At 39.9% G+C, this 23,131-nt stretch overlaps 1 protein-coding gene across 1 annotated transcript; it reads left to right on the top strand.

The window, feature by feature from the left end:
- The first annotated feature begins 7,554 nt into the window (after nt 1-7,554).
- zgc:113279 (uncharacterized protein LOC553749 homolog) lies at nt 7,555-20,044 on the top strand. The gene is made up of 11 exons (XM_034604896.1): nt 7,555-7,818; nt 8,473-8,594; nt 10,403-10,427; nt 10,660-10,706; nt 10,864-11,008; nt 11,119-11,425; nt 11,743-11,848; nt 12,337-12,483; nt 15,941-16,001; nt 16,492-16,679; nt 19,301-20,044. The coding sequence occupies exons 1-11, from the start codon at nt 7,653-7,655 to the stop codon at nt 19,331-19,333; spliced, it is 1,347 nt and encodes a 448-aa protein (XP_034460787.1). The 5' UTR covers nt 7,555-7,652; the 3' UTR covers nt 19,334-20,044.
- Nucleotides 20,045-23,131: the final 3,087 nt, after the last annotated feature.

Raw genomic sequence — 23,131 nt, forward strand, 5'->3', positions numbered from 1 at the left:
TGTAAAACCTGCTCAAATCATGGTGCTGTGCTTTACTTTTTTAAATACAGTTTAGAAAGTCTCTATGCTGATTTGGTGTCTTTCTTGAATTGGTTGTGACGCTTACACTCGAGTTTTGTAGTATTGTTGTTAATGACCATATGAATGACAGTAGGCTACTTTTTTGCTGGAATCGGCAGTGGTTGGTCTTTCTATTTTGGGGTTTTTCAAAATGTCAATCACAGTGTATATTTAGGTAACTATAGTATTCGTAACACCCAGTTATGGTGGCGGCTGAGTTCTTGGATTTTGAAGCATGTAGTCACTGGAACGTGACGCACAGTTTAGCACTGATTGACAGGTGTCGTGCTGACTCTAAGGAGTCATGTTTAAAGCACCTATGTTGTTCATTAATAAATAATACTATTACCAGAAGAGATAAACAGGACCATTAAATGTGGAGTATTAAAAAGTAGTTCCTATTGATTTAATAACTTTTCATTACGTTGATTGATTGATTTAATAACTTTTCATTACGTTGATTGATTGATTTATTGTTGGCAGCAAGAAGAATAACTTAATCTAAAAAAAAAAAAAACGCTCAAATTAGTTCTACTAACAACATAGTAACATAACAACTAACATAATTACAGCTATAAGTATCGCGGTTATTATTTTCATTGTAACAACCAGTCTGTGCACGACTGACAACAGTGTTCCCAGTCACCCTATCGTCGCTCCCCTCTCCCCAACCCTTTGAAGCAGAAGGCCGCCCACATTTAGCTCAGTTCAGTAGGTTTTTTCCTGTTATTACTTTTTCTATATTGGAAGGTCCTTACTATGTTAAGTGCCTTGAAATTATGTATGTTGCGATTTGGAGCATGACTGTGACTCCTCCTCCAGGGAGGAGGAGTCACAGTCCAGTTTAATAGTCCACTCCAGCTTAATAATCAACCCTCAACCAAAACTTAGAATTCAATTGAAAGTAGCCTTACTCCCCTTTATTTCTGGTCTTGTTTTTAAAGTCATCCTCCTAAAAGTTAGTGCTGCATTTAACAGCATTCAAAGATTAAATGTTCAGAGACTGAAACATGTTATTGGGATTGAATGAACCATCTGTGAAGGCAGATTAAACTAATCAGGTCGTCCAACTTCAGGAATTCTATTTTATAGACATAAAGGTCTGGATGAGCTGTAATTTCTTCCTTGTAAATTCAGACAAAACTGTTTTATATTTAACATAACTGTATTATACTTGGCTCAACACACCACAAAGACATTATCTGATAAGATGGTTACTTGGTGTTGATGGATGGCATTACCTTGGCCTCCACCACTGTAAGCTTCTTGACCAGTATGTGCCCTTTGACTCACATGTAACACTCCTGGACAGTCTATAGCACAGCCTTCTTCCTCCTACACAACATGCAAGCTTACACAAGATCCCCTCCACTGATGAAAGTCAAGTCGATACATTTACTCAAGTAATTGAGTTTAATTAAAATATGAATTAATAATGTAAATATTTGTATCTATTTCAATGATTTCTATTCTAAGCTATGTTATACTACAATCAAATTTCAGGTGTTGCACTTGCACTTGCTGATTTGGGTGGAATGACAAACTTGAAACTTTGAACAGTTACTGTGAACTGATTGGTGGTGGGATGAGCATGAGAGAGAAGCGAAAAGGACACATTACATTTAAATATATGTCTTTCCATTTCGTTTACATTGTGAGATGTGTGCAACAGTTACGCAACGTGTTTGACAATTGTGTCAGGAAATCTTTGATGGATGTAAAAAAAATCGCACATATTTGTGGTGACATCTTTGAGTGTGTACGATTTGGTTCAAATAATAAAACAACTTCCTTTATACTTTTATTTATCTATTTCTTTGAGGCTGGCGGACTTGTAAACACTCAGCCGATTGCTATTCTATTTCTGGAACAAAGAGTACCAAAAGACGTTCATTGTTATGACATCAAATCCATTCAGGTCTGCCTCCACTGTCACGCTATGTTCCTAAATCTATTCTAGATAATATACGTGATTTTCTCTGTCAGCCCATCAAAGACGGCAGACTGAATGCTGAGCTATGTTAATTATGATAAGTGTTCCGCTATTGTCAAAGCAACTGGTCTGGCAAAGGAGTCGTCTCTCTGTACATAATTATTAAACATGTTTCTAAGTCTTGCATTGAAGACACTCGCTGGGCTTCTGGTACAATACTGGAGGTGTTGAACTGAGATGTGGTACCTTGGCTCTGGTTGTAGAGTAGAAACTTGACGCTTCCACTCAATTCCAGGAGAATATGAACTTCACTTTTAATCTTATTGTCCATTATATCAGAACTTTACATGCTACACAGGCCTTTCTGTAAAATGTCTGCAGAAGGTCTTGATTGTTTTCTATGTCTGATGGGACTTCAGTTATTTAATTTCCTTTTACTTTTCTCAGTTTGTGTTATGCTGTGTCTCATGCATGTTTGTACAAACAGTACTCACACGCCCATGTGTATGATGAAAGCTCCTCAGATTAGTTTTGGTTGAACTGTTTTTGCACAGAGTGAAGACTGTGCAGTTCATCCTCCATTACTTACACTGCAGTTCATCTCAATCAATCTAACTGTGTACAAAGACCACGTATTGTGGCCCTAAGTGAATTCTTCACATAAAAATCCATTTCTTGCCTTTTACACACGTGTGTTGGGCGGGTGGTGTCTCTCAGGTGTTCATTATGATCTGAAAATTGTAATTATTCTCCTCCTCAGTTCTTTGTTCACTTGGCCAACTTTTGACACATGAAACATTTCCATCTCTTGAAGATTCCTGTATAGGGTTAGGTAATTTATGCTGGTAATTTAGATTATCTGCATGTCTGTGGACTGTGGGAGGAAGATAAGCTAAATATCCTTTATCATTTATTTCTAAATTAATCAGCGTTAGGTTAAATAAGGAAAGTGAGGTATCTTCTAAATCTGATTATAATCTCTTTAGGATCACCTTTTGGGTGGGAAATGCTGTTGTCCAGGTTACCCCGAACCTGTTAGCTGCAGCTTGCTTCCACACTCACTGCCAGTCACTACAGGGTCACAACAATTTTTACACAGCAACAGCTTTAGAGATTTAACTGGCTAGATATATGTCAGGCATCTGCGGTGCATCAGCAAGTGTCTTGAATCGCGTTTTTGAACCCATCACAAATAGAGAGAGGGTGCTAATTTGTCAGGTGGTCTTCATGGCAATCACCAAAAAAAGTGTTCGCAAGAGGAAGATCAGGGCTAAAATCGTATAATCTGAACTGGACCTCAGCAGCCTAAGAGTAGTACATGGACCAGTCAGACAGACTAAACCATTTTTAAGAGCCTCCACTTAAAGGGGACATAGCATGCCCATTTTACCACAAGTTGATATGGTTCCTTGGGGTCTTAATGAAATGTCTGTAACATACTTTGGTAAAAATACCACAAGGATCATTTAAAACAGCACCCTTTTTACCCTGTATAAAACTATGGAGACTAGGGCTATGAAGACCATCATTTACCCCCGAACCCCGACATTCAACGGGTACAACAACAAGCGGAGAAAGCAGAATTGCGGGCTGACCTTATATTTACAGTCTATGGGGCTGACCAGCGGAGAAATGCACGTCCCGTGTGAACAGCCAGGCGGCTGCGCGCTTGAGAACGGCGCTGCGCTGCCTCGCAGCGGCACTTCCGCGTCCGGTGTAAACCCGGCCTAACGAGTGGGGGGGCTCTGTGTGTTTGACCAGTGTTACAGTAGTACTGAACACTGCGGAAGTCCTCCACACTGCTGGCTGTGTGGCGCTGACACAAATTCCAGCTCACGCACGGGAGAGCGAGCGGTCGCTCCCGAGCAGCTGCTGCAGCCTCCCAGTCCCAACGATCCAGACAAATGCCACATGTGAAGTGAATCGCGGGCTGACAGCGGAGAAATGCTCGTCCCGTGTGAACAGCCAGGCGGCTGCGTGCTTGGGAACGGCGCTGCGCTGCCTCGCAGCCTCGCTGCCTCCGGTGTAAACCCGGCGTAATGAGTGTGGGGGGACGGGGGGGGGGGATGAGGTGGGGGGTGGGCCAAGGCCATGTAGGGAGACTTCCGGTACCTTGTTACGACACAAAACCCAGGAAGCTCAATCGAGTCACTCAAGCATGACGTTTCTGACTTAGAGGAACCATAACAAAACGCGCGAGTGTTTTTTCCCCAGAGTTTTTGGGTTGGTAGACATGCCAGATACCCACATTAAACGTGTAGAAGCACTAACAAAGTGGAATTTGCATGCTATGTCCCCTTTACTAATAATAATGTTATAAATATTTTTTCCAGTTTAGGCTTTTCGAGGGCCCTCCCTCTTTGGGACCCTATAGTCAGTCTTACTTCTGGAACTCACGGCATTTTCTCAGCCAATTTGTGTCTCACCTGTGCGGGAAACATATAATTTCGAAGTTTGACAGCACCGTGTTTGTTGACTAGACACTAGGCACTAATATTTGCCTACAGAGCAACTTCTAGGTCTGCAATCATCTACTTGAACTCAATCACATTATCTGCCATAGCATTGCTCTTAAGTCTGGCTCAGACTATAGTCGCTATATGAACTCTGAAATGATGCAATTCGAGGGAACTCGAATTTGGCTAGATTTCTAGCAGGCTAAATATCTAGATGAATCAGCAACAACTACAGCCAATCATAGCGCAGGACGGGGTGATGGTGGTAAAGGTACATGTTGCCGTGAGGTGCCCCCTTACTTTTGCATATTGATTTTATGTAAGTATTTCAAAATTAATTTAATTGTAGGCTTAAAGTGAGTATTCAGCACACAAAGTAAATAAAATACATTAACTTAATCAAACATTGTTATTTTTCCTGAGTTAGAAAAAAGGTAATGGCATATATGAGAAAAAATTACTATAGCTATTTCTGTACAACTTTGATGAGACGTCTACTGAACCGTTTCACAACGACTCCTAGACTCCTGATCATACGACACCAAGTCTGCACAGCGATCCAATGACTTTGACTTATAAATATTTTTTCCAGTTTAGGCTTTTCAAGGGCCCTCCCTCTTTGGGACCCTATAGTCAGTCTCACTTCTGGAACTCACGGCATTTTCTCATCCAATTTGTGTCTCACCTGTGCGGGAAACATATAATTTCGAAGTTTGACAGCACCGTGTTTGTTGACTACTTGAAAAGACAGAAATATCTCAGGCCCTGCAGGCTTTCTTTGAAGGTGGCTGCTTTTTTCAGTTGATGCTTTATTATAGTTGTCCCCTGGGGACATGCAGTCAGGGGCGGCAATAAGACACAGTCAGATGATTCTAACATTGCTTGTTTGACGTTGGAGAATGAACCCTAGCCCCTTTGGTTTTCCCTGCACTACTGAACTTCCACAGCCCAACAAATCTCCCTGGCTCTCTACCTTTTTTCAGCTTTTAGTCCATGAAATCCCTCTTCCACCTTTGTGCTCTGCAGGTTGCCAAGAACTCTGTAGTGCACCCAACTTTGTTGAACACATCTTGCTGTCTGTTGGTGTAGGGAGATGATTGATCACTCAGTCATCTGCGATGTGGAGGAACTGTTGGATAGATCTCAGTAACAATCTGGGAAGTAAAGCTGCTATATTTAAGATTTTCATGATGGATGGATCAAATGACTAGACATATGTGAAAGGTGTCACTTGTAGACACCAGCCCCCATATATTTATAACCCAACACAGCAAGCAGTGATTAAGCTCTGATGAACTCATTGAGTGCCACCTGCCTGGCACAAAACAGCAAAGCTGAACACTGTGAAGCATTTAGCAGCCAAAGAGCCAGATATTTTCCGCAGGAGTTGGTGGAGATATAGTGAAAAGTAAAGCAATGGCTCTAAATTAATCCTAATATTATAGAGGGCAGTTTATGGGAGGGCCATAAACCCAAAATAGCCAGAGACAAATGATTCTATGTTAAAATAGATGAATTGGTAATGATGACTGCAGTATAAGGGATTGTTAGGAAATGCTTTTATAGGCTCAAATTATGTAACCGTAACCCATCCCATCATTATCGCATAAAACAGTGAATGTTGATGTCCATATACAGTATATATATATATAATATTCCTTCTCTCAGCTGATCTACACAATGGTTGAAGAGTAGTTAGGCATAGCTCAATGCCTCCAAGCTCAATGTCAGACCTCACTCTGTTTAACAACACTCACTGTTTGAGGCCCCAGTGGGCAGGTTGGATTACTCTTCTTCTTTCCACTAGCGAATGTTCTTAAAATCACAGGCTCAAATTTATAACATCCAATCCATGGCTTGATGCTCATGACACGTTAATACGCATCTCTGAATTTGTCCTTTACTGTAACACTTTTGAGCTCACTATTCTCTAAAAACAATTTAAATTTTGACACGAGCTACAGTATCATCTTGTTGTAAGGCATTACAACAATATTTGAGACATACAAACATACAAGAGACCTAGACATAACTATACAGAGTCATCCCCCATGGGAAGGAGGACCATAAGGGGTCATGGTGGCTAAACTGCCGGCTCAGTCCCACCATAAATTGTCCTGTTTGGCCCCATCATTTTGAGTCAAATTTATTTTCTCAGTTTTAAATTAATATGTTCCTTTAAATTCCTCTTAATCTCAATTATTTGTTGCCCATGTGATGTTATTCTATTTACATTGAAACCCAAAAGAAATGCTACAGGGCATAATGAGATATTTATAACTTTATTACCTAGCCCTGAATGTTCTACTGTTTTACTATGGCCGAACCAGAAACCTTCAATTTACACATGCGACACTGTTTTCTCATTGGTCAGTAGTGAGAAATGCTCCCAGGTCTCTTTCCCACCAGGAACACGTCACCCCTCTGCTCACCGACCTCCAGTGGCTATAGCAGATTCAAGGCACTAATATTTGCCTACAGAGCGACTTCTAGGTCTGCTATCATCTACTTGAACTCAATCACATTATCTGCCATAGCATTGCTCTTAAGTCTGGCTCAGACTATAGTCGCTATATGAACTCTGAAATGATGCAATTCGAGGGAACTCGAATTTGGCTAGATTTCTAGCAGGCTAAATATCTAGATGAATCAGCAACAACTACAGCCAATCATAGCGCAGGACGGGGTGATGGTGGTAAAGGTACATGTTGCCGTGAGGTGCCCCCTTACTTTTGCAAATTGATTTTATGTAAGTATTTCAAAATTAATTTAATTGTAGGCTTAAAGTGAGTATTCAGCACACAAAGTAAATAAAATACATTAACTTAATCAAACATTGTTATTTTTCCTGAGTTAGAAAAAAGGTAATGGCATATATGAGAAAAAATTACTATTTGTAGATTGCGGTGTGTGTACTTTAAATGTTAACATGACAATAATGTAATAAGCGGGTTTCGTGTGAGCTGAAACGTGATCATGGCTTCTCACTGTTTTCGATCACTCACCTGTGAACTGGGCGTGGAGCACAGGCCCCGGGCAGGGGGCGTGTCCCTCCCCGGTGTCGACAGTCGGGTGTGACGCAGAGCTGTCAGTCACCCAGAGGCAGGTGCTGCTGCTACTTGTCATTCCTCGGAGCTGAGAGTTAACGAGAGAGACACAGCTCGTGACGACGTTTCTGTTCAACTTCTCTCCAGTTGTTCAACATGAGAGGAAAATACAAAAGAAGGGACCGCAGCGACAGTGGTGGCGAGACGGCTGACGTCGCCCCAGGGCTCTCTCCTCTCCCCGGGGAAACCGCGGCGGGCTTGGCCGAGCCTGACACGCCTTTCCCGGGCTTCACCCTCCACGATGACCGTCGGAGGAAAAAGGGTACGAGTTGTTGTTCTGGTAAACAAACATGGAGTTACGGAGTGTTGTTGTCCACAGATCGTCAGGAGACACGTTTCTATATTAGTTTTTCACCCGCTAGCTTGATTGTTTGTTTGTTAGCTTGGGGTAGCTAATAAAACACTGAAATAACCACACTGTGTTTGTAAGTAGTGGGAGAAATGTACATTTACATATAAATAATAATGGATTAGGTTGCATAAAATAGGAAAATACAAATAAGATAAGTATCTCATTTTTTTCGTCAGTACAGTAATAATTTGAAAGTAATGTTCTTACCGCCTCAGTGGAAAAAGTTAGTGAGGTTTGTGATCATTTGTTCTAATGTAGTTAAAAACAGGCCAAGGTTAAAAGAAATTAAATATTTTGGTCAACATTGTTTTTGTATGTGTGATACTGATAGAATAATGCTTTGTAACAGCAGTTGGATAATGTTCAGTCTATATTAATTTACTTTGTTTACTCAAATAGTAAAAACCAGAGGAGTGTTTCATATTTCATGTTCATAATGACCTTTCTGTCAGCAAGATAACTGTTGCTGTCATCTCTATGGACTTCGTGTACATGTGGCTGTATGTGTAAAGAAACGCGTCTGCTCCCACCATTGTGGCTCACTGTGTGTTGTTTCCTCTGCAGGTGTAAGATGCTCCACGTATGACAGTGAGAAGGTCTACCTCGGAGTTCGTGTCAAGTGCCCAGTGAGGGATCTTCTGAGGAAAAAGCGTCTAGCCCTAGGCTGGGAACCTCAAAATGTTCAGGTGACATTTTTGTCTGATTAGTTTCCAAAAATAGGAGGTTATAATTGTAAATATGTCACGATGGGAATTCAAAAGATAAACATAATCACTAGGGCTGGGTCACGGTAAATATTTACAAACCGGCAATAATATTTGGTCAAATCCCAGAGACAGAGAGAGCCTGAGCCAGAGTGTGCTGTGTTCAGGGCTGCAAAAGTGAGTGCAGCCCCAAAATGTGTTGGAAAAAACCCAGCATTTACCCACCTTAGCAGCTCACAGAGCAGCTCCAACACTTGCAGGAGCACCAACGACCAGATGAGTTGCTATGAATCGCCTTTACCAGTTTGTACGTTAGCTCGCAGCAGTGAAATTAGTCAACATTTTAGTGCGTTCAGCCACATTTCAAAAACCTGCTCATGTTTACTTACATACGGCTCCTCAAAAAAGCACAAGACCTTTCTCGTAAACACAATGTGTGCGCCTCTTCCTTCACCAAATAAGGTAGTCCAAATAATGGAAATATTAGAAGCAGTTTTGGTTTTTGTTATGTATTAGGTTTAGATTATTGCAGCAATAGAAACAATTATATAATATAACTTAAAGGTAGGGCTGGTAAGTTGTTTCTTTTTTTTTCAATCTTATATGTTGAGATCCTCTTAATGTATGTACACATATTCATACCATAAACACGCCCACACCCCTGTGATGTGTCCGCCATTGGTCTGCAGTGTGGTTTGCTGCAGTGTTTTGAAACGTCTTTTTCAGGGTTTCTTGCTGAATGCATTTTTTTGTTGCTTGAGCTCTGTTTTGTTAAGCGTCTTTGTTGGGCTGCAGCTCTATAGAACTAGGCTACAGTATGTAGGCCAGCATTACACCATTATTTCTTTCCATTTAACTGCTGTTAAAGCCAATGTGTATTTGCCTGGTTTGAATAAATACTGTTTTGTTAAATTGAACTGGTTTGTGATGCAAGGTTAAAATTGTTCCAACAGAAACCACGAATGAATTTAAACAAGAATGCCATAGTGCAGACTACAACAGGGACAAGTTGTTGCAGGGACAAGTAGAATCTTCATTCTTGTATGAAGGGAGATGTGGCATTCTTCATTACTAGTACTATTTCAAATGGTTAGACACATTTGTGTAACTGCTACAGTGACCTGGTGCACAACCATTGTTTTTTTTGGCATCTGCCTTGCGATACACAAATTACTGCCAGGCGATGGATTTGCAGCTGTTCTCTTCATCCGCGCCCAGCTTCTATTATTCTTTCTGAACGCTCTATAAAGTATGAATTATAAACTCACTTTGGCGCTTAATTTCATCTGCCCTGTTCCCTCCAGATAAACATGTCTCCCCTCTGTACGTTCCATAAACAGGTTATAGTTTTGGATTGGAGGGCGAGTGTGTGTGTGACAAATGTACAGTACATGTGCTTTTTTTCTTGTGTCTGTTTGAGGGAGAGAGCCATAGAAGAGAGTGAGGTGAAAAGCCAAACCAAGTCTCATGGCGGTGGCTTGAAAACATGTCTTGTCAAATTGCACTTGATGTTCCTCATATGGTCTTTTTCTACACGTAACATAGAAGAAGCCGGTAGACATCAAGCAGGATCGATATATAACCCACAGTTATGTGCAGCAGGAGGTTGATCGAACCACTGACCCCAGACCTCAAAGAGTTTTCAGTCTTTTAAACATGAGATCTATACAGATATAAACCTGTCCTGTCCAGCCATACAATATCTACACTAATGTTTGTTTCTGAAAAGCATATATACAGACCTGCACTAATATAACTTTTTCTTTTCTTTTTGCTTCACACTAATGCAGGAGGCGTTCGGCAAAACAGTCAAAGGTCAGTATATACCACATGTATCATAGTAAATTATGTGTTGTGTAGATTAATTCTCCTTTAACAGATAATGTGCTTTATTCTGTCAGTTAAATACAGAATTAATTTTTTTAGATCACCACCATTAAGCAATCAAATCTACCAGACACCAGCCTGCAATACTATACAATGCAATATTACTTTGTGGGCTAACATGGTCTACTCTCTGATTTAAACTTCACTGTTTCTACCACAGGAGACAAGAAACGTGTCAAAACTCGTACAGGACACCAGACCACCAAGGTGAGTGTTGAAAAACACAGATCTAAACTCCCCCCAGGAGGTTCCTCAAAGATGTATGTAAATTGCGGGTTTAGGGATCACTGTCGATCACATGTCAGTTTTGAGCAGCACTTCAGATACCCCTGCATACTTTACCTTGGCTCTTGCTTGTTTACAGAAAATATGTCTCACAAAAAGCCTGGAGGAGCTAGCAATCATCGTGGAAGTGCTGGAAGAGGATCTTAGGGCCATCAACACCCACCACTCCCTTTCCCAAACTCTGTCCTCTAACCCTCCGGTGTCCCCTGCGCAGTCTCCAGCTGGTAATTCACGCAGACCAGATCCACATTTATACAATATGAGCCTGAAGAACATATTAACAGCAACTACTACCACCACTCCTCACATGCAATGTCTTCTCTCCAACATACAGGGTACAACAGTGACGAGTCTGATGAAATGATCCCCAGCCCACAGTCCTACATGTCGTACCCACTGGGCGGAGTGGAGTACTACCAGGCCCCGTCGCCTCTCGGCTTCATGCACACCAGCCTTCAGCCTTCCAGCATTGCAGGTGTGAAAAGAGACAGTGGAGGAAGGGAGGAGTGGCTTGATCCCCAGAACCACAACTGGAACATGAACAGCTCTGCGTTCTTCTGGGCCCAGCTGCAGAAAGAAGAGAACCAGTTGAGGGACATCTCTGATGCACCACTACTGGCCACCGATGAACATGGCAGAACGTAAGTTTGGTGCAAGTCAGGGAATTCTGCTTTTTTATGAGAATACAATCTAGAAAGAAGTGAGGACCCCAGACCAGCAGACTGTCTGCAGTTCAGTTGCATTGTGGTTAATTTAGGCCCAAGGTTTTAGCAAGAAAGAAGAATGTATAAGTTTAAAAAAGATAATCTCTGGTTCTGCATTTATTTTGATATTTTTTGTAAACTGTCCATTATAAGTTACCTCTTACTAGCATTATGCCTTTGGCCAGTAAATACCTGTATTGTCATATGAATTTCTTTCTGTCTAAATATGCTGGATTGTGTGTGTCTCTCTCCAGGGCTCTCCATAAAGTATCATGTGTCGGAAAGAGAGCACTGGGCTACGCCATCGCTAAAAGGATGTCTGTACTCAACAGCCTGGACCTTAAAGACTCTGATGGAATGGTACAGTACATTTCACTTCAACACATTTCAGATTTACTTCTCTAGTTTTTGATAATAAATCTGTCTCACTCAGTACTGAAATTATCATCTTTTGTGTACAATTCATATTTGCGATTAATTGTGTTAATTGGATGGATTAAGTCTGCAATTAAAAGTATTAACTTCATAATATAATAATGTAGATCACTTAAAAACTCCACACCAAAACTGTAAAGTCTCACAGATACTCATTCAGTTTACACAATATATGAAGTTACAATAAAGAATCATACTGAAGTGTAAAGGATGTGTTTGAACCTTAATTCTAAAAATGTACAGCTTCATTTACAGTTTTTCAGGGCATTCACATCAATAACGATGTGTTAAAATGTCTAATGCTGTTGGTGCCTTGGCAACAGATATAAGCAGACAAATTCATAATCAAATTTATGCTGCATGTCTTATCATTAGACTATATGTAGTTTAATGTTAATGGCCTCCTTTTCCAGACTGCCCTGCTGCATGCGGCGAATCACAACCATCACCTCATGGTGGCAGATTTGATCTGTTTGGGGGCCAACGTCAATGAGACCAACAACTCAGGAAAGTCCTGCCTCCACCTGAGCGCTGAGAAAGGCTACATCCGAGTCCTGGAGGTCAGAGCCTTGTTTTTCTCTCCACTGCCATGTGTTTGAGACAGTGTCTTTCAGACAATACCAATAGAATTTTGTGAAAAACATGAGGCGATGATGTTTCTTATCATTGGGTTTAAAATGACACTGATAGGCCACCGATTACATGTCAGTTTTTCTTGAAAATGTAATTATAGTCAGGTTCAAAAGAAGATGTGTCGTGGTCAAAAGATTGAGTGTGAGAGCCTCTTTCCTCTTTGTTTATATTTTCGTGATTATGGAAATGGTCTTACCCTTTCTTTACACATCGGAACACTTTCACTTTTGAAGAGCAACTTGACTCCATTTGTTACTGGTTGCAACAAATGTGGTTGCCTCTGATCCAAACAGGTTGAACAGGTACATGTCCTGTATACTTGTGAAGGTTTCATCTGCCTCAGTAAATAAAGTATTTTGTCTGCGCCGGAGAAAAGCTCAGCTGGTTCTGTGAGACACGCTGCACTTAGTGTGTTAAATCAACCTGTTTCATGTCTGTATGATGGATGACGCATACTGTCGAGAATGACAGGTAGCATTATATCAGATAACCTACTATAGAGTGGTGTAGAGGGTACATGATGCTTCTGTGCATTGACAACACACTGTTCATAGCAGATGTTCCAGGTTTTCAGGTTGTCAAAGCTGAAGATAAGTAGCACCTCGGCCAACCTGTCATTATGCTTCTAGAGGAAAATTTCTCTGTATTGTATTAACTTTTATAGACCAACTCAAAGACATACAGCAGATGTTGTTGGACAAGAGAAGTGTTTTTTCACATCAGAGGAAAACTCACCCACAGACTTTATTTTCTTGTAGACTCACTGCAGCAGTGAAGGCACAGTGGTAGTTATTTGTAGAGGTCGACCAATTACTCAGTTTGCACTTGTACACACAGGAGTTGTTACACCCTGAGTGATAGCTCCACCAGTCACACAGGCATGTGTCGCAGCTTTGCCTGCAAGTTCCATTCAGTCAAAGTATTGTTATTGTGTGCCTAAGATGATAGTTTATATTTAATTGGAGTTTAACTTACAGTGAGTCAGCTAAATTTGCAAACTAGAATGGCAGTAAGAAGAGTGCATACCTCAACCAAGGCCCCTTATGAAACCACATTTTAATTAACTAGATTCAGAGTTTTATTTGGATCTTCACCAAATTTTTAACAATCATATATATCAGTCAATAGTCTCAGTCTCAACTTTTTGAGAGATCCACAAAAATGTTGAAAAACATCCTCTCACAAAGTTTAAAGGAAGTGTGGGAAAAAATCCTCGATCCAGGCCCTGATCTGGATCCGCACCAAATGTAATGGGTTCTTACCTCACCCATACCACATCCTTCTGCCAAGTTGTGTGGTAAACCAGTAGTTTTTACGTAATCCTGCTGACTCAGACAAACAAGCAAAAGCAGAACAAAACATTACCTTGGCTGCAGTAAAGGATTGTTGGCTGTATTATGGCATTTTTAATTTATTAGACTGAAGATAACTGCTGCTTCTGCTGAAAGCATGCTGTCTCTGTTTAGCTTGCAAGATAAAGTAGAAGCAAGTTTGACGACACAAGTGCATACAACTAACAGTGGCCATATCTGATCATTTGAGGGCCACTTTTGCTCAACATATCTATGTGAGAGATAATTTTCTCAGAAAGCATTGCTATAAAACTTTCCACACATTATTCTTGCGATGGGGTTGGGAAATATGACCTAAATCTTTGCAGTCACCAGGTAAAGATTGGAACAGCTAATTTTAAATATAACGTGATCCATTTTCGGTTTCTTTTTTCCACAGATGTCACATTTTAAAAACATATCGCAACACAACTCGATAAAGGGAAACAGGAAGGGAAAAAAACTATTCAACTGTATCTTTATCAGTTCAGTGTTCTCTCTTCCAAAAATGTCGGTCCAACCTAACCATAAAAGGAAATCCCAACACATTAGGATCATCCATACTCCATGAATATGCACAAACATTAGTAAAAGAGTGACATTTAACAGTGTAAGAGGACGTAATGTTGAGCTGCACAGAACAGTGCTCCTCCCATTTTGAATACAGCATAAACATTCAGGCATTCAGAAGTAGCTGGTAAGGCTACTTCAGAAGTAAATCATGTCCCCCATGATTGCCCAAATTCTAGCTGATGATGCGATGATAAAGGGCTAATTCACTTTTTAGATAAGCTAATGGTAGTTTCTTGGATAATTCTTGACTTTTGTCTGCTTAATTTTATAATGCTTCTGCAGTTTTTCCTCAAATAAGAAGTCTAATAACCCAGAAAGCTTCTGTGATGACAGCATTTGTTTCTAACATCAGGAAATGAAAAAAGGTTTTAGTCCAACATTACAACTTTAGTGTCATTTTCTCTCATATTGAAGTGTAACTCAAATCATTCCTGTAGATTTTATTAGTAGTAAACACATACAAGTTGTAGCTATATTGAATTAATTAACAATGTTAACTTAAAACTTTACGGCTAGAGTTTGACGCTCAGTGATACAGATTTATTTGTTTCCAATATTTAGTTTTTATTACTTGGAATGTCGGACATGTTAGATAGTGCTTTTCTTGGTCCATGCTGAAATGTTAATCTGGAAAATTATGAGGGACTTGTGTCTCTATTTTCTGATCATTTATAGACTAAACAATGAATTCATTAAAGAATAAGAAGATTTATTCATGATAAAATAAATCAAAAGTGTATCATCAGTTTCAACATACAATGCGTGCAAGTGCACTCCGGGAAGTGCAAACTTTCATCTACCTGCAGCCAATCTGAAAGCAGCAGTCGTTTGTTACATGAATTGCAAACATTTCCAAAGCTTCATTCTACAGGACATGCTAAACCAGTTGAGTGAAACATAATTAAACGTTGTGCAACACAAAAAAAACCGCACTCTCAGCCCCATCAAACAACACACCTTTTTAGTCTTTATAGTTTAAATTTGCAGCTGGGTATTCAATCCAATCACTTTACATAGTAAGGTTGAGACCTTCTGTCTCGACAGGTTGGGGTGAGCTGAGAAATATGGAGAAGAGAGGAGAGGTGGGTGGAAAAGGGGGTGGGGGGGGCAGGAAGAGTTGTGTAACCATCATTTTAAGCTACGGACTGGTTGTCATAACAAAAATAGTAATAGGGATAATTACAGATGTGTATGTGATGCTGAAGGGACACATAGGACACGCTGACAAAATTACTTTCTGTCAGTAAACTACATAACTGAAATATCTCAGGGCTGCCATTTTCTCCCCTCTGTTTTCATCCAAGAGCAGCAGAGCCACAGCTGCTTTAGTCCCTCAGTGTGTCCTGTGCTGCCCTGTGCTGTAGTCACATTTGGACTGGTTTATTGCAACTGTCTATATCATGGCCAGGAGCTGGTTTGTACTCTATTACCAAACCTTTGTGAAATAATATATTTAACTCATGTGTTTGTTTTCTTTTAGGTTCTTAAACACTCAATGATGAATGGTGTGTATGTTGACGTCGAAGCCACTGATAACTGCGGTATGTACTATAGAAATTATAATAATAGAAAACTTTTTATATAGTCCTTTTCCAAACTGGACGCAAAGTACCTATCTTTCAGTTATGCATAATGTAAAGACAAAAAATAATTAAAACAACATTGTACCTTACAATGGAAATGTTCGATCAAAAGGCAAGTATAGGAGTTGATGCTGTAACCACAGTAAAATAACTGAAGAGCTTTCAAATGGTACTTTTTAACTAAATCAAAACATGGTAAGCATTTTTATTTATATTAATATTATTGTAACAAACAGTAATAATATATGAAAAACCAGTAGTAGTAATAATGTAAACATTTTGTGGTTGAATCTGAGACTGGTTTCAGTCAAGCTCGTGGTGTGTTTTTCTTTGTTTCTTTGACCATGTTACAGTTAGGTTTAGGAATGCTCAATTTTAAAGTGAAAGATTAAGGTGCACTTACAGGGAATGAGTCCAGTAATAATCCAAACGGCTTTTGTGTTCTCAGGAATGAGCGTCCTTCAGTGTGCCTCAGTGGCTCTGAAGGCCACAGTACGTGAGCTGGAGAGCAGTAGATCTCCCAGTCACACCAGACTCCACACGCTCCGCCAAGAGCAGATGATGGAGACCCTGGAGTGTCTGCTACACATGGACAGCTACCTTCACACCATGGTGCATCACCCTATGAGAGTTAAGGTTTGGCCTCTTTTCATGTTTCATTAAAAAAAATGTAACGAAGGGAAACTGGGTCCCTTTACCATAGGACATAAATTATGTTTCAGTTGTAGGTTTTAAAATTACATTTCAAGGACATCTGTTCATAGTTTTTTTTACATTTCTGGGGCATTCCTGCTGTTTTTAGGTAGTGACAGTAGAGAGAGACATGACAGGACAGGCAAGAGAAAGAGGGGGGATGCTAGTAAGTAGCAAAGGGCCTGGGGCTGGATTCAAACCCAGAGCTGTAATCATTCAGCTTTGATATGTAGTGCATGTTACACCAAGCAAGCTACCAAGGAGCCCCCTCGTTTGTTTTTAAGAGAAAATCTTTTTTACAGAAGCAGTAACCACGACCCGACTGCTGTACCATCACTCTCGTGCACTGTTTTTGTCCTTGCTCACAGCCAACTGACAGTTGTAGGCAGAGGGTCATTCAAACAGATTAAACAGTGTTGATGACAGCAAGCCCAGTTGTCTCCTATTTGTAGTTCAGCTTTTTGGCAGAGCAAAGCTGGATAGTGAAGTGTATGAACAAACAATGATTCAGCATGTACTTGAAAAAAATTTAACTAGTGTGTATTTACAGAGATATACATGTAGGTCGGGTTCCTCCCTGCTCCCTTGTGGTTTTTATAGTGTAGCGCAGTGGCGAAGAGCCTTTTCCAATCAAGGGTCATTTCCATTTCTGTAATATCCTTTTTTTACACTAATCTCTCTAATGTGATGGCTGGAACTGCTTCTTTGTGAGCCTGATGTCAGATGGTAGTAATGGCGATGCTCCTCGCAGATCATTTTCCTGGTTTGGGTCAGTCGTTCTTCGGTCTTTGCAAAAGAACAAACAAAGATGCAGACTTCAATGTCTCCTCAGAATGGGAGATCATAGGATGTACATGAAGTTAATAGAACTCCAGTCATCCACTCATTGTTTGCTTTGCAGCTTAACAATTTTGTGATGTTGGTTTTCAACAAATATGGGTTAGGGTTTTTGTTTACTTTTCAACTTAAGCCTGAAGGACTATTGAAATGTCACCAGCATGTTCAGATGTCATAGCCTTCCCATTTTGCACTTGCAGCACGTGTATGTCGAACAGAGGCGACAAAAAGTGTGAATACAGGGTTTCCCGGACAGACCACTAATACAAATATATTACTATTATATAATATGCTATATATATATATATATATATATATATGAAATCGAATGGAGACCATGTGATTCGGAATCAAATCGATTTGGGAAATCAGTTGCGATACCCAGCCCTATTTAGGAACTGTCCAGAAACGGTATAATAGGTGTATTATTGCGGTGCCAAAAGGTGCACCTAAATTATGTGCTGGTGCAACCAATGTAAAAAGTTAGTCTGGAGTCCTACCTTGCGTCAAACTCTGCTGAATATGTCTTGTTGGTGCTATTTGTTATGTCTTTTGTGTCATTGCAGGCCAGAAAAACTGTACATTTCTTGTGGTGTCCTCAAGTTTTTTTTCCACTTCATTTCATATCAGTTATTCATTCTGCAGCTGTTCTTTGAGACAAATTGACACCGTGGAACAATTCTACTGGTTCCACAGCAAGGCTCCTTCTCAGATTCTCTTTTGATTTAGTTTTCGGATTCTTAGCTATCAGCTCGCTTACAACTTGGCAGTCTTGTAAAAGCTGCTTGTTGGTCACAAACTTGACAAAAGAGCATTCGTCCTTACAACTCCTCCAGTTTAGCTGCATTCTCCTAGCTGTAATGACACTGGGATTTCTTTTTGTTTTTTAATTTTTGCCTGTTAGAAGCGCCATCAACCCCCTTAGTCGCTCGCGGTGAATCCAGTAGGGGATCACTGGTGAATCCAGTGGGGGATCCCCTGTGTTTAAACATGGACTTCCCCCGGATTTGGATGAACTTTATCTGAGCGTCTCACTCGCACATTTGCGTTCACAAAAATCAGGAGGAACTGCAGAGTCCAGTCCATGTCTGAAAGCAGCCCGTGTGTTGCGATCAAACAACTGGAAGGGACCGCCCTGTAGGACATTTTTGTCCTTTTTTGTATGAATTCCCCCTGCGGGCTAGATCAAGTTGTCTCTGAAGCTTGACGCTCCCCAGGCCTGTTGTGGAGTATGTTATTGTAAAGTACGGTTAAGTATGCTGTTATGCTTGTGTCATGCAGAAAAATTTGCGTGAGCAGTGGTTGACATGTTCTGTGTGGGAAAGTTATGTTGACACACGCTGGTTGAACGGCAGAGACATTTTTTTCTCTTCTATTTTTAGACATTCTGTCTCTGCGTCTAAAGTCTTGATGAGAATAGGTTACCATGACATGAGACACATTTGATCCCCAGACAATGAACAGTGATGTCAACATTTGAATTTGTTCAACACATGTAATATCAGTATCAGCTATTGTTTTAGACTCATTATGAGCATGTTGTGATTAGCCTGCTAGTATTAGCATTAATTCCGAAGTGAGGCTGAGTTGAAGAGACAACATAGAACTGAGCCTTACAAGATGAATTTAAAACTGAACTTGTTACTGAACTGATCCAGTAACAAATGTTATAGCAATACAAACAATATTTTTTGTTCATTAATTTTTGTTCTCTCTCTCTTTCTCAGGGAAGCTGGAGCATGCAACCTAGAATTGGTTGAGCCACTGGCACCCCCGCCTGGCAGGGCACTTTGGAGACCCAACAGTAATGTTCTGAGTTGGTTCAGGCCTGAATTTGTCATGGAGAGACCTCAATTATTGGGGTTCTTTTCACTCTGAGAATGAGTTCAGGCCTGTAATGTAAAGCATCTGATGTTTTGTGTGTTGTAAAAATGCCTGACTTGCAATCAGGTGTTTATGGTTACATGCACAGAAACGTCAGGTGCCCATTGGCTGGTTTCTGTGAAACTTCCATTGTTTGTTACATTTGAGTAACAAGTTGTTCTCAGTAAGTGTGCCTATAGAGATTCATATGTATAGAGATTCATATGTAAAATCCTATTTTTTAAATATTACATGACAGCAAATTTACATTTTTTGGACTTCTGCACACTGGTTTTAAGGGTCCAGGCATGTTTTAAAAGCCCGGCCCCTAAATACCATATTTTCTAGCAGGGAGGGAAAGTCACGGTTGCCTTATGGACATAGTTTTAGCTTGGATTGTATTTAAGCAGCAGCGCCACAGTTTGTTGCTGTATATGATCCAAAAATTGTTGATTCCATTTTTTGGTCAAGAATCCGGCAATAGATTTGTTATTCCCCACTGGGACCCAGCTTAGTTAAAGAGCTTTACAGCCATTGATTTTACATAATTGTCTTGAAGACATGACAGTTTTACTAAGTATTGTAAGGTGATGGGGAGTGAATATAGTTTGATTTAATTGCCTTCAAATGTCTCGCGTGCAGGGAGTATTTTTACCACTTAGAATACACTCACTGAGCACTTTCTGGGAAACACCTGCAATTATCCAATCTGACAATCCTGTCAAAGTGCGGCAGCACTTTGTACAAAACCACAGAGAAGTAGGTCAGAAACTTCCTTTTAATGTTTATATCAATTAAAAATGAGGAACAAGTTTGATGTCAATGACTCTGACACAGTTGTTGGTGCTGACCTGGTTTCAGTACCAGTCTCTATCAGAAGTGGGTTAACTCGTAATCTATTTTCTTTAAAGAAGCCCTTCCAGAGGGATAAACGTTGTGTGTTGTAAACAGTGACATGTAAGACAACTCTTGCATATTTAGTTTGCCCAAAAATGTGCCAGTAGTATTTGCACATTGTCACTTTATTTCTAATGCAGATTCTATACTGGCCCACAGACTTTATGGTGAGACACCGATGATATTGTGTTTTAAGTCAACTAAGTAGTCTATGGGCCAGTGGTTTCTGTCACATGGATCAGACGTTGTTGGCCAGAGTGTGTCACCATTATAAAATTATCATTATTTGTCAAGTGGCTGTTTGCAAATATTACTAAATAAATATTACTGTTTGCAAATATTACTATATAAATAATTCTACTGCTTCAACCCCAATTTAATGGGTTATTTTCTGACCCGTACCACATCCGTGGTTCCGTGGTAATCCATCCAGTAGTTTTTGTGTAATGTTGCTCACAAACCAACAAACCAACAGACGGGTGAAAACATAAACAACATCAGAGGAAAGTTTCCAGCATCTTGTCCAATCAGCGATTCAGCTGAGGATGTTTGAGAGCAAATTGACATTGGTGGGTGTAGACTAACCATTTGTATGGTGTTGCTAATAAGTGCTCAGTGAGTATATAGCAAAGTTTGTCTACAGAGACACTGTAAAATATATTGTGTTAAAAGGACAGTTTGTGTTTGCTTTCTTACTGAGAGTGAGAGGAGAGCATCAGTTAATCTCTTTGTGTTCAATAGAAAAGTGTCTTAAATGTGTTTAGTTTAGCCAGCTTAGTTTAGGACTGAAAGTGGGGTGTGAAGAGCAAGTCAAAAATGCTGTCCAAAAACTGTCACTAGTGCACATTGTATCTTGTATCATTGTATCTCATCTGTATTTAATACATGTTGATATAGAAAACAAAAAGCAATTAGCTCATGCACTGAAGCTATTGACCAACGTGTTGCGCTCATCAGCTGTAGTTATAGTTATTTTAACAGGTATTCATGGGAAGTGTGACACTTGATTGTGCCTCAGATCAGTTTAGGCCATGTGATCCATGCAGTCACTAATTTTCTTTAAAATATATATTGCAAAAGTTTTTTCACAAATGAATAGTAATTTGTTTTCTAGTGGATCAGACAAAGATGGTGGTATGAGGTATTTTTCTCTACTGTTTTTATTTTTGGTCTATAGAAGACAATGGGATTCATTTTCCAGTGAGTGGTCAAAGTTATGTATACTCATACTTCTGTAATATTTGTTGTGTATTTTTGAATTATCTGTTGTGTTTGTTACTACTGATGATATTCATACAATTTTTTTCAACACTAATCAATAGTTTTATTTACTGATTAAAGAGACATTAAATGGTGACAGTATTTTTTGATTGAACAACAAGTATTTACAGTATTCTCATTTACACTATTGTAGTATATTAATATAGAAGTATTTTTTAAGTATCTTACATGTGAATTTATGGCAAAGGGTTTTCAGAGTGGGAGATGAGTCCATGGGGGCTCCAAACCATTTGAGGGCAGACTCAGTGTATGAAAGTGCAATGATATTACATTAGTAATTACAAAGAGATTGCATTGAACAGACCAACTATGTTTGATGTGCTTATAGAGACTCCCCCAGAGTCCAATCCCCCAGAGTCAGAAACTAATAAATGTCCTTTAGGAAAGCCCTTTCTGTATTTGGTGAAGTCTGAAGTTGTATCAATTCAGCAATGTTAGGTTGTCTTTACGTAATTGTTATAGCATCTTCTGGGATCAAATATGTACTCATGATTTCACAGGTTTCCACCAATTCCAGAGCAAGGCTATGCAGAATAGGTGGGTTTGAGTGGGCACATTTTTTACGAGATTTTTTCCCCAAAAATCTTTCCAATTTTTCTCTCAGGGAGTCCACAGTCTAAGACTGATGAGGATATGATTTATGGCAACATGCAACTTAGATTATAATGTTTTCAACTATATTTTTCCCACAGGGATGTCACTTCATATAGCTCTTAGTAAGAAATGAAATGTTACATACCTGTGTTTGTGTTTAATGTAAACCGATGGGTAAGGGATTTTGGTTTCTATTTGTACTGGACTGTATTACGGAAGCTGACAATGTCAATATGACACTTCATGCATGATGTTAACAATTCATTTAAAAAAGTTCAATAAAGCAAATCTTAAAACGAAAAAAGAAAAGTTTTGTGTATTTTTCTAAAGAATTACATTATGATTGAAGACTGCAAACGTTTGTCGAAGCCAATGGAAACACTGGCCCTGCTTTGTTCACAACAAAATATATGAGTCGAAGTTCCTGTTGAAACAGGAAACAGTTTACGAAGTAACAGTTTAAACAAATGGCAGAAAACATAAAACCAATAAATATACAAGTAAAACTATATGTTTGACTGACTACTCAGTGAACATTATCATAAAAAATAAAGTTCCCCTTTCTTGGCACTTTACAGGTTCATCATTTTTGTGGCTCTTCCAAAAAGTGTTTACCTGCCGTACACTGCTGCAGCCCCTCTTTGCTCTTGGCCCGCCTCCCACAAAGCCCAGTCTGCTCTGATTGGTCAGCCGGCCCTTTCAACTGCATAGACCGAAATGTCACGCCTCTCACACAAAGGCCTCCTGGTGAGCAGTGAACACCACTGCAGCCATGGTAAAAAATGCCGTTGGTTCTGCCTTTCCAATTTGCCACCAGCCACGTTACATGTTACCTGGTAATTTAAGGAAAACTAGCCATTAGGACAATGGAGGCTTTTCAGGAGCAACGTGTTCTGTGAGAGAGAAGGACCCACTCCACCACC

The sequence above is a fragment of the Hippoglossus hippoglossus genome, chromosome 13 (genome assembly GCF_009819705.1).
Source record: "Hippoglossus hippoglossus isolate fHipHip1 chromosome 13, fHipHip1.pri, whole genome shotgun sequence".
NCBI lineage: Eukaryota > Metazoa > Chordata > Actinopteri > Pleuronectiformes > Pleuronectidae > Hippoglossus > Hippoglossus hippoglossus.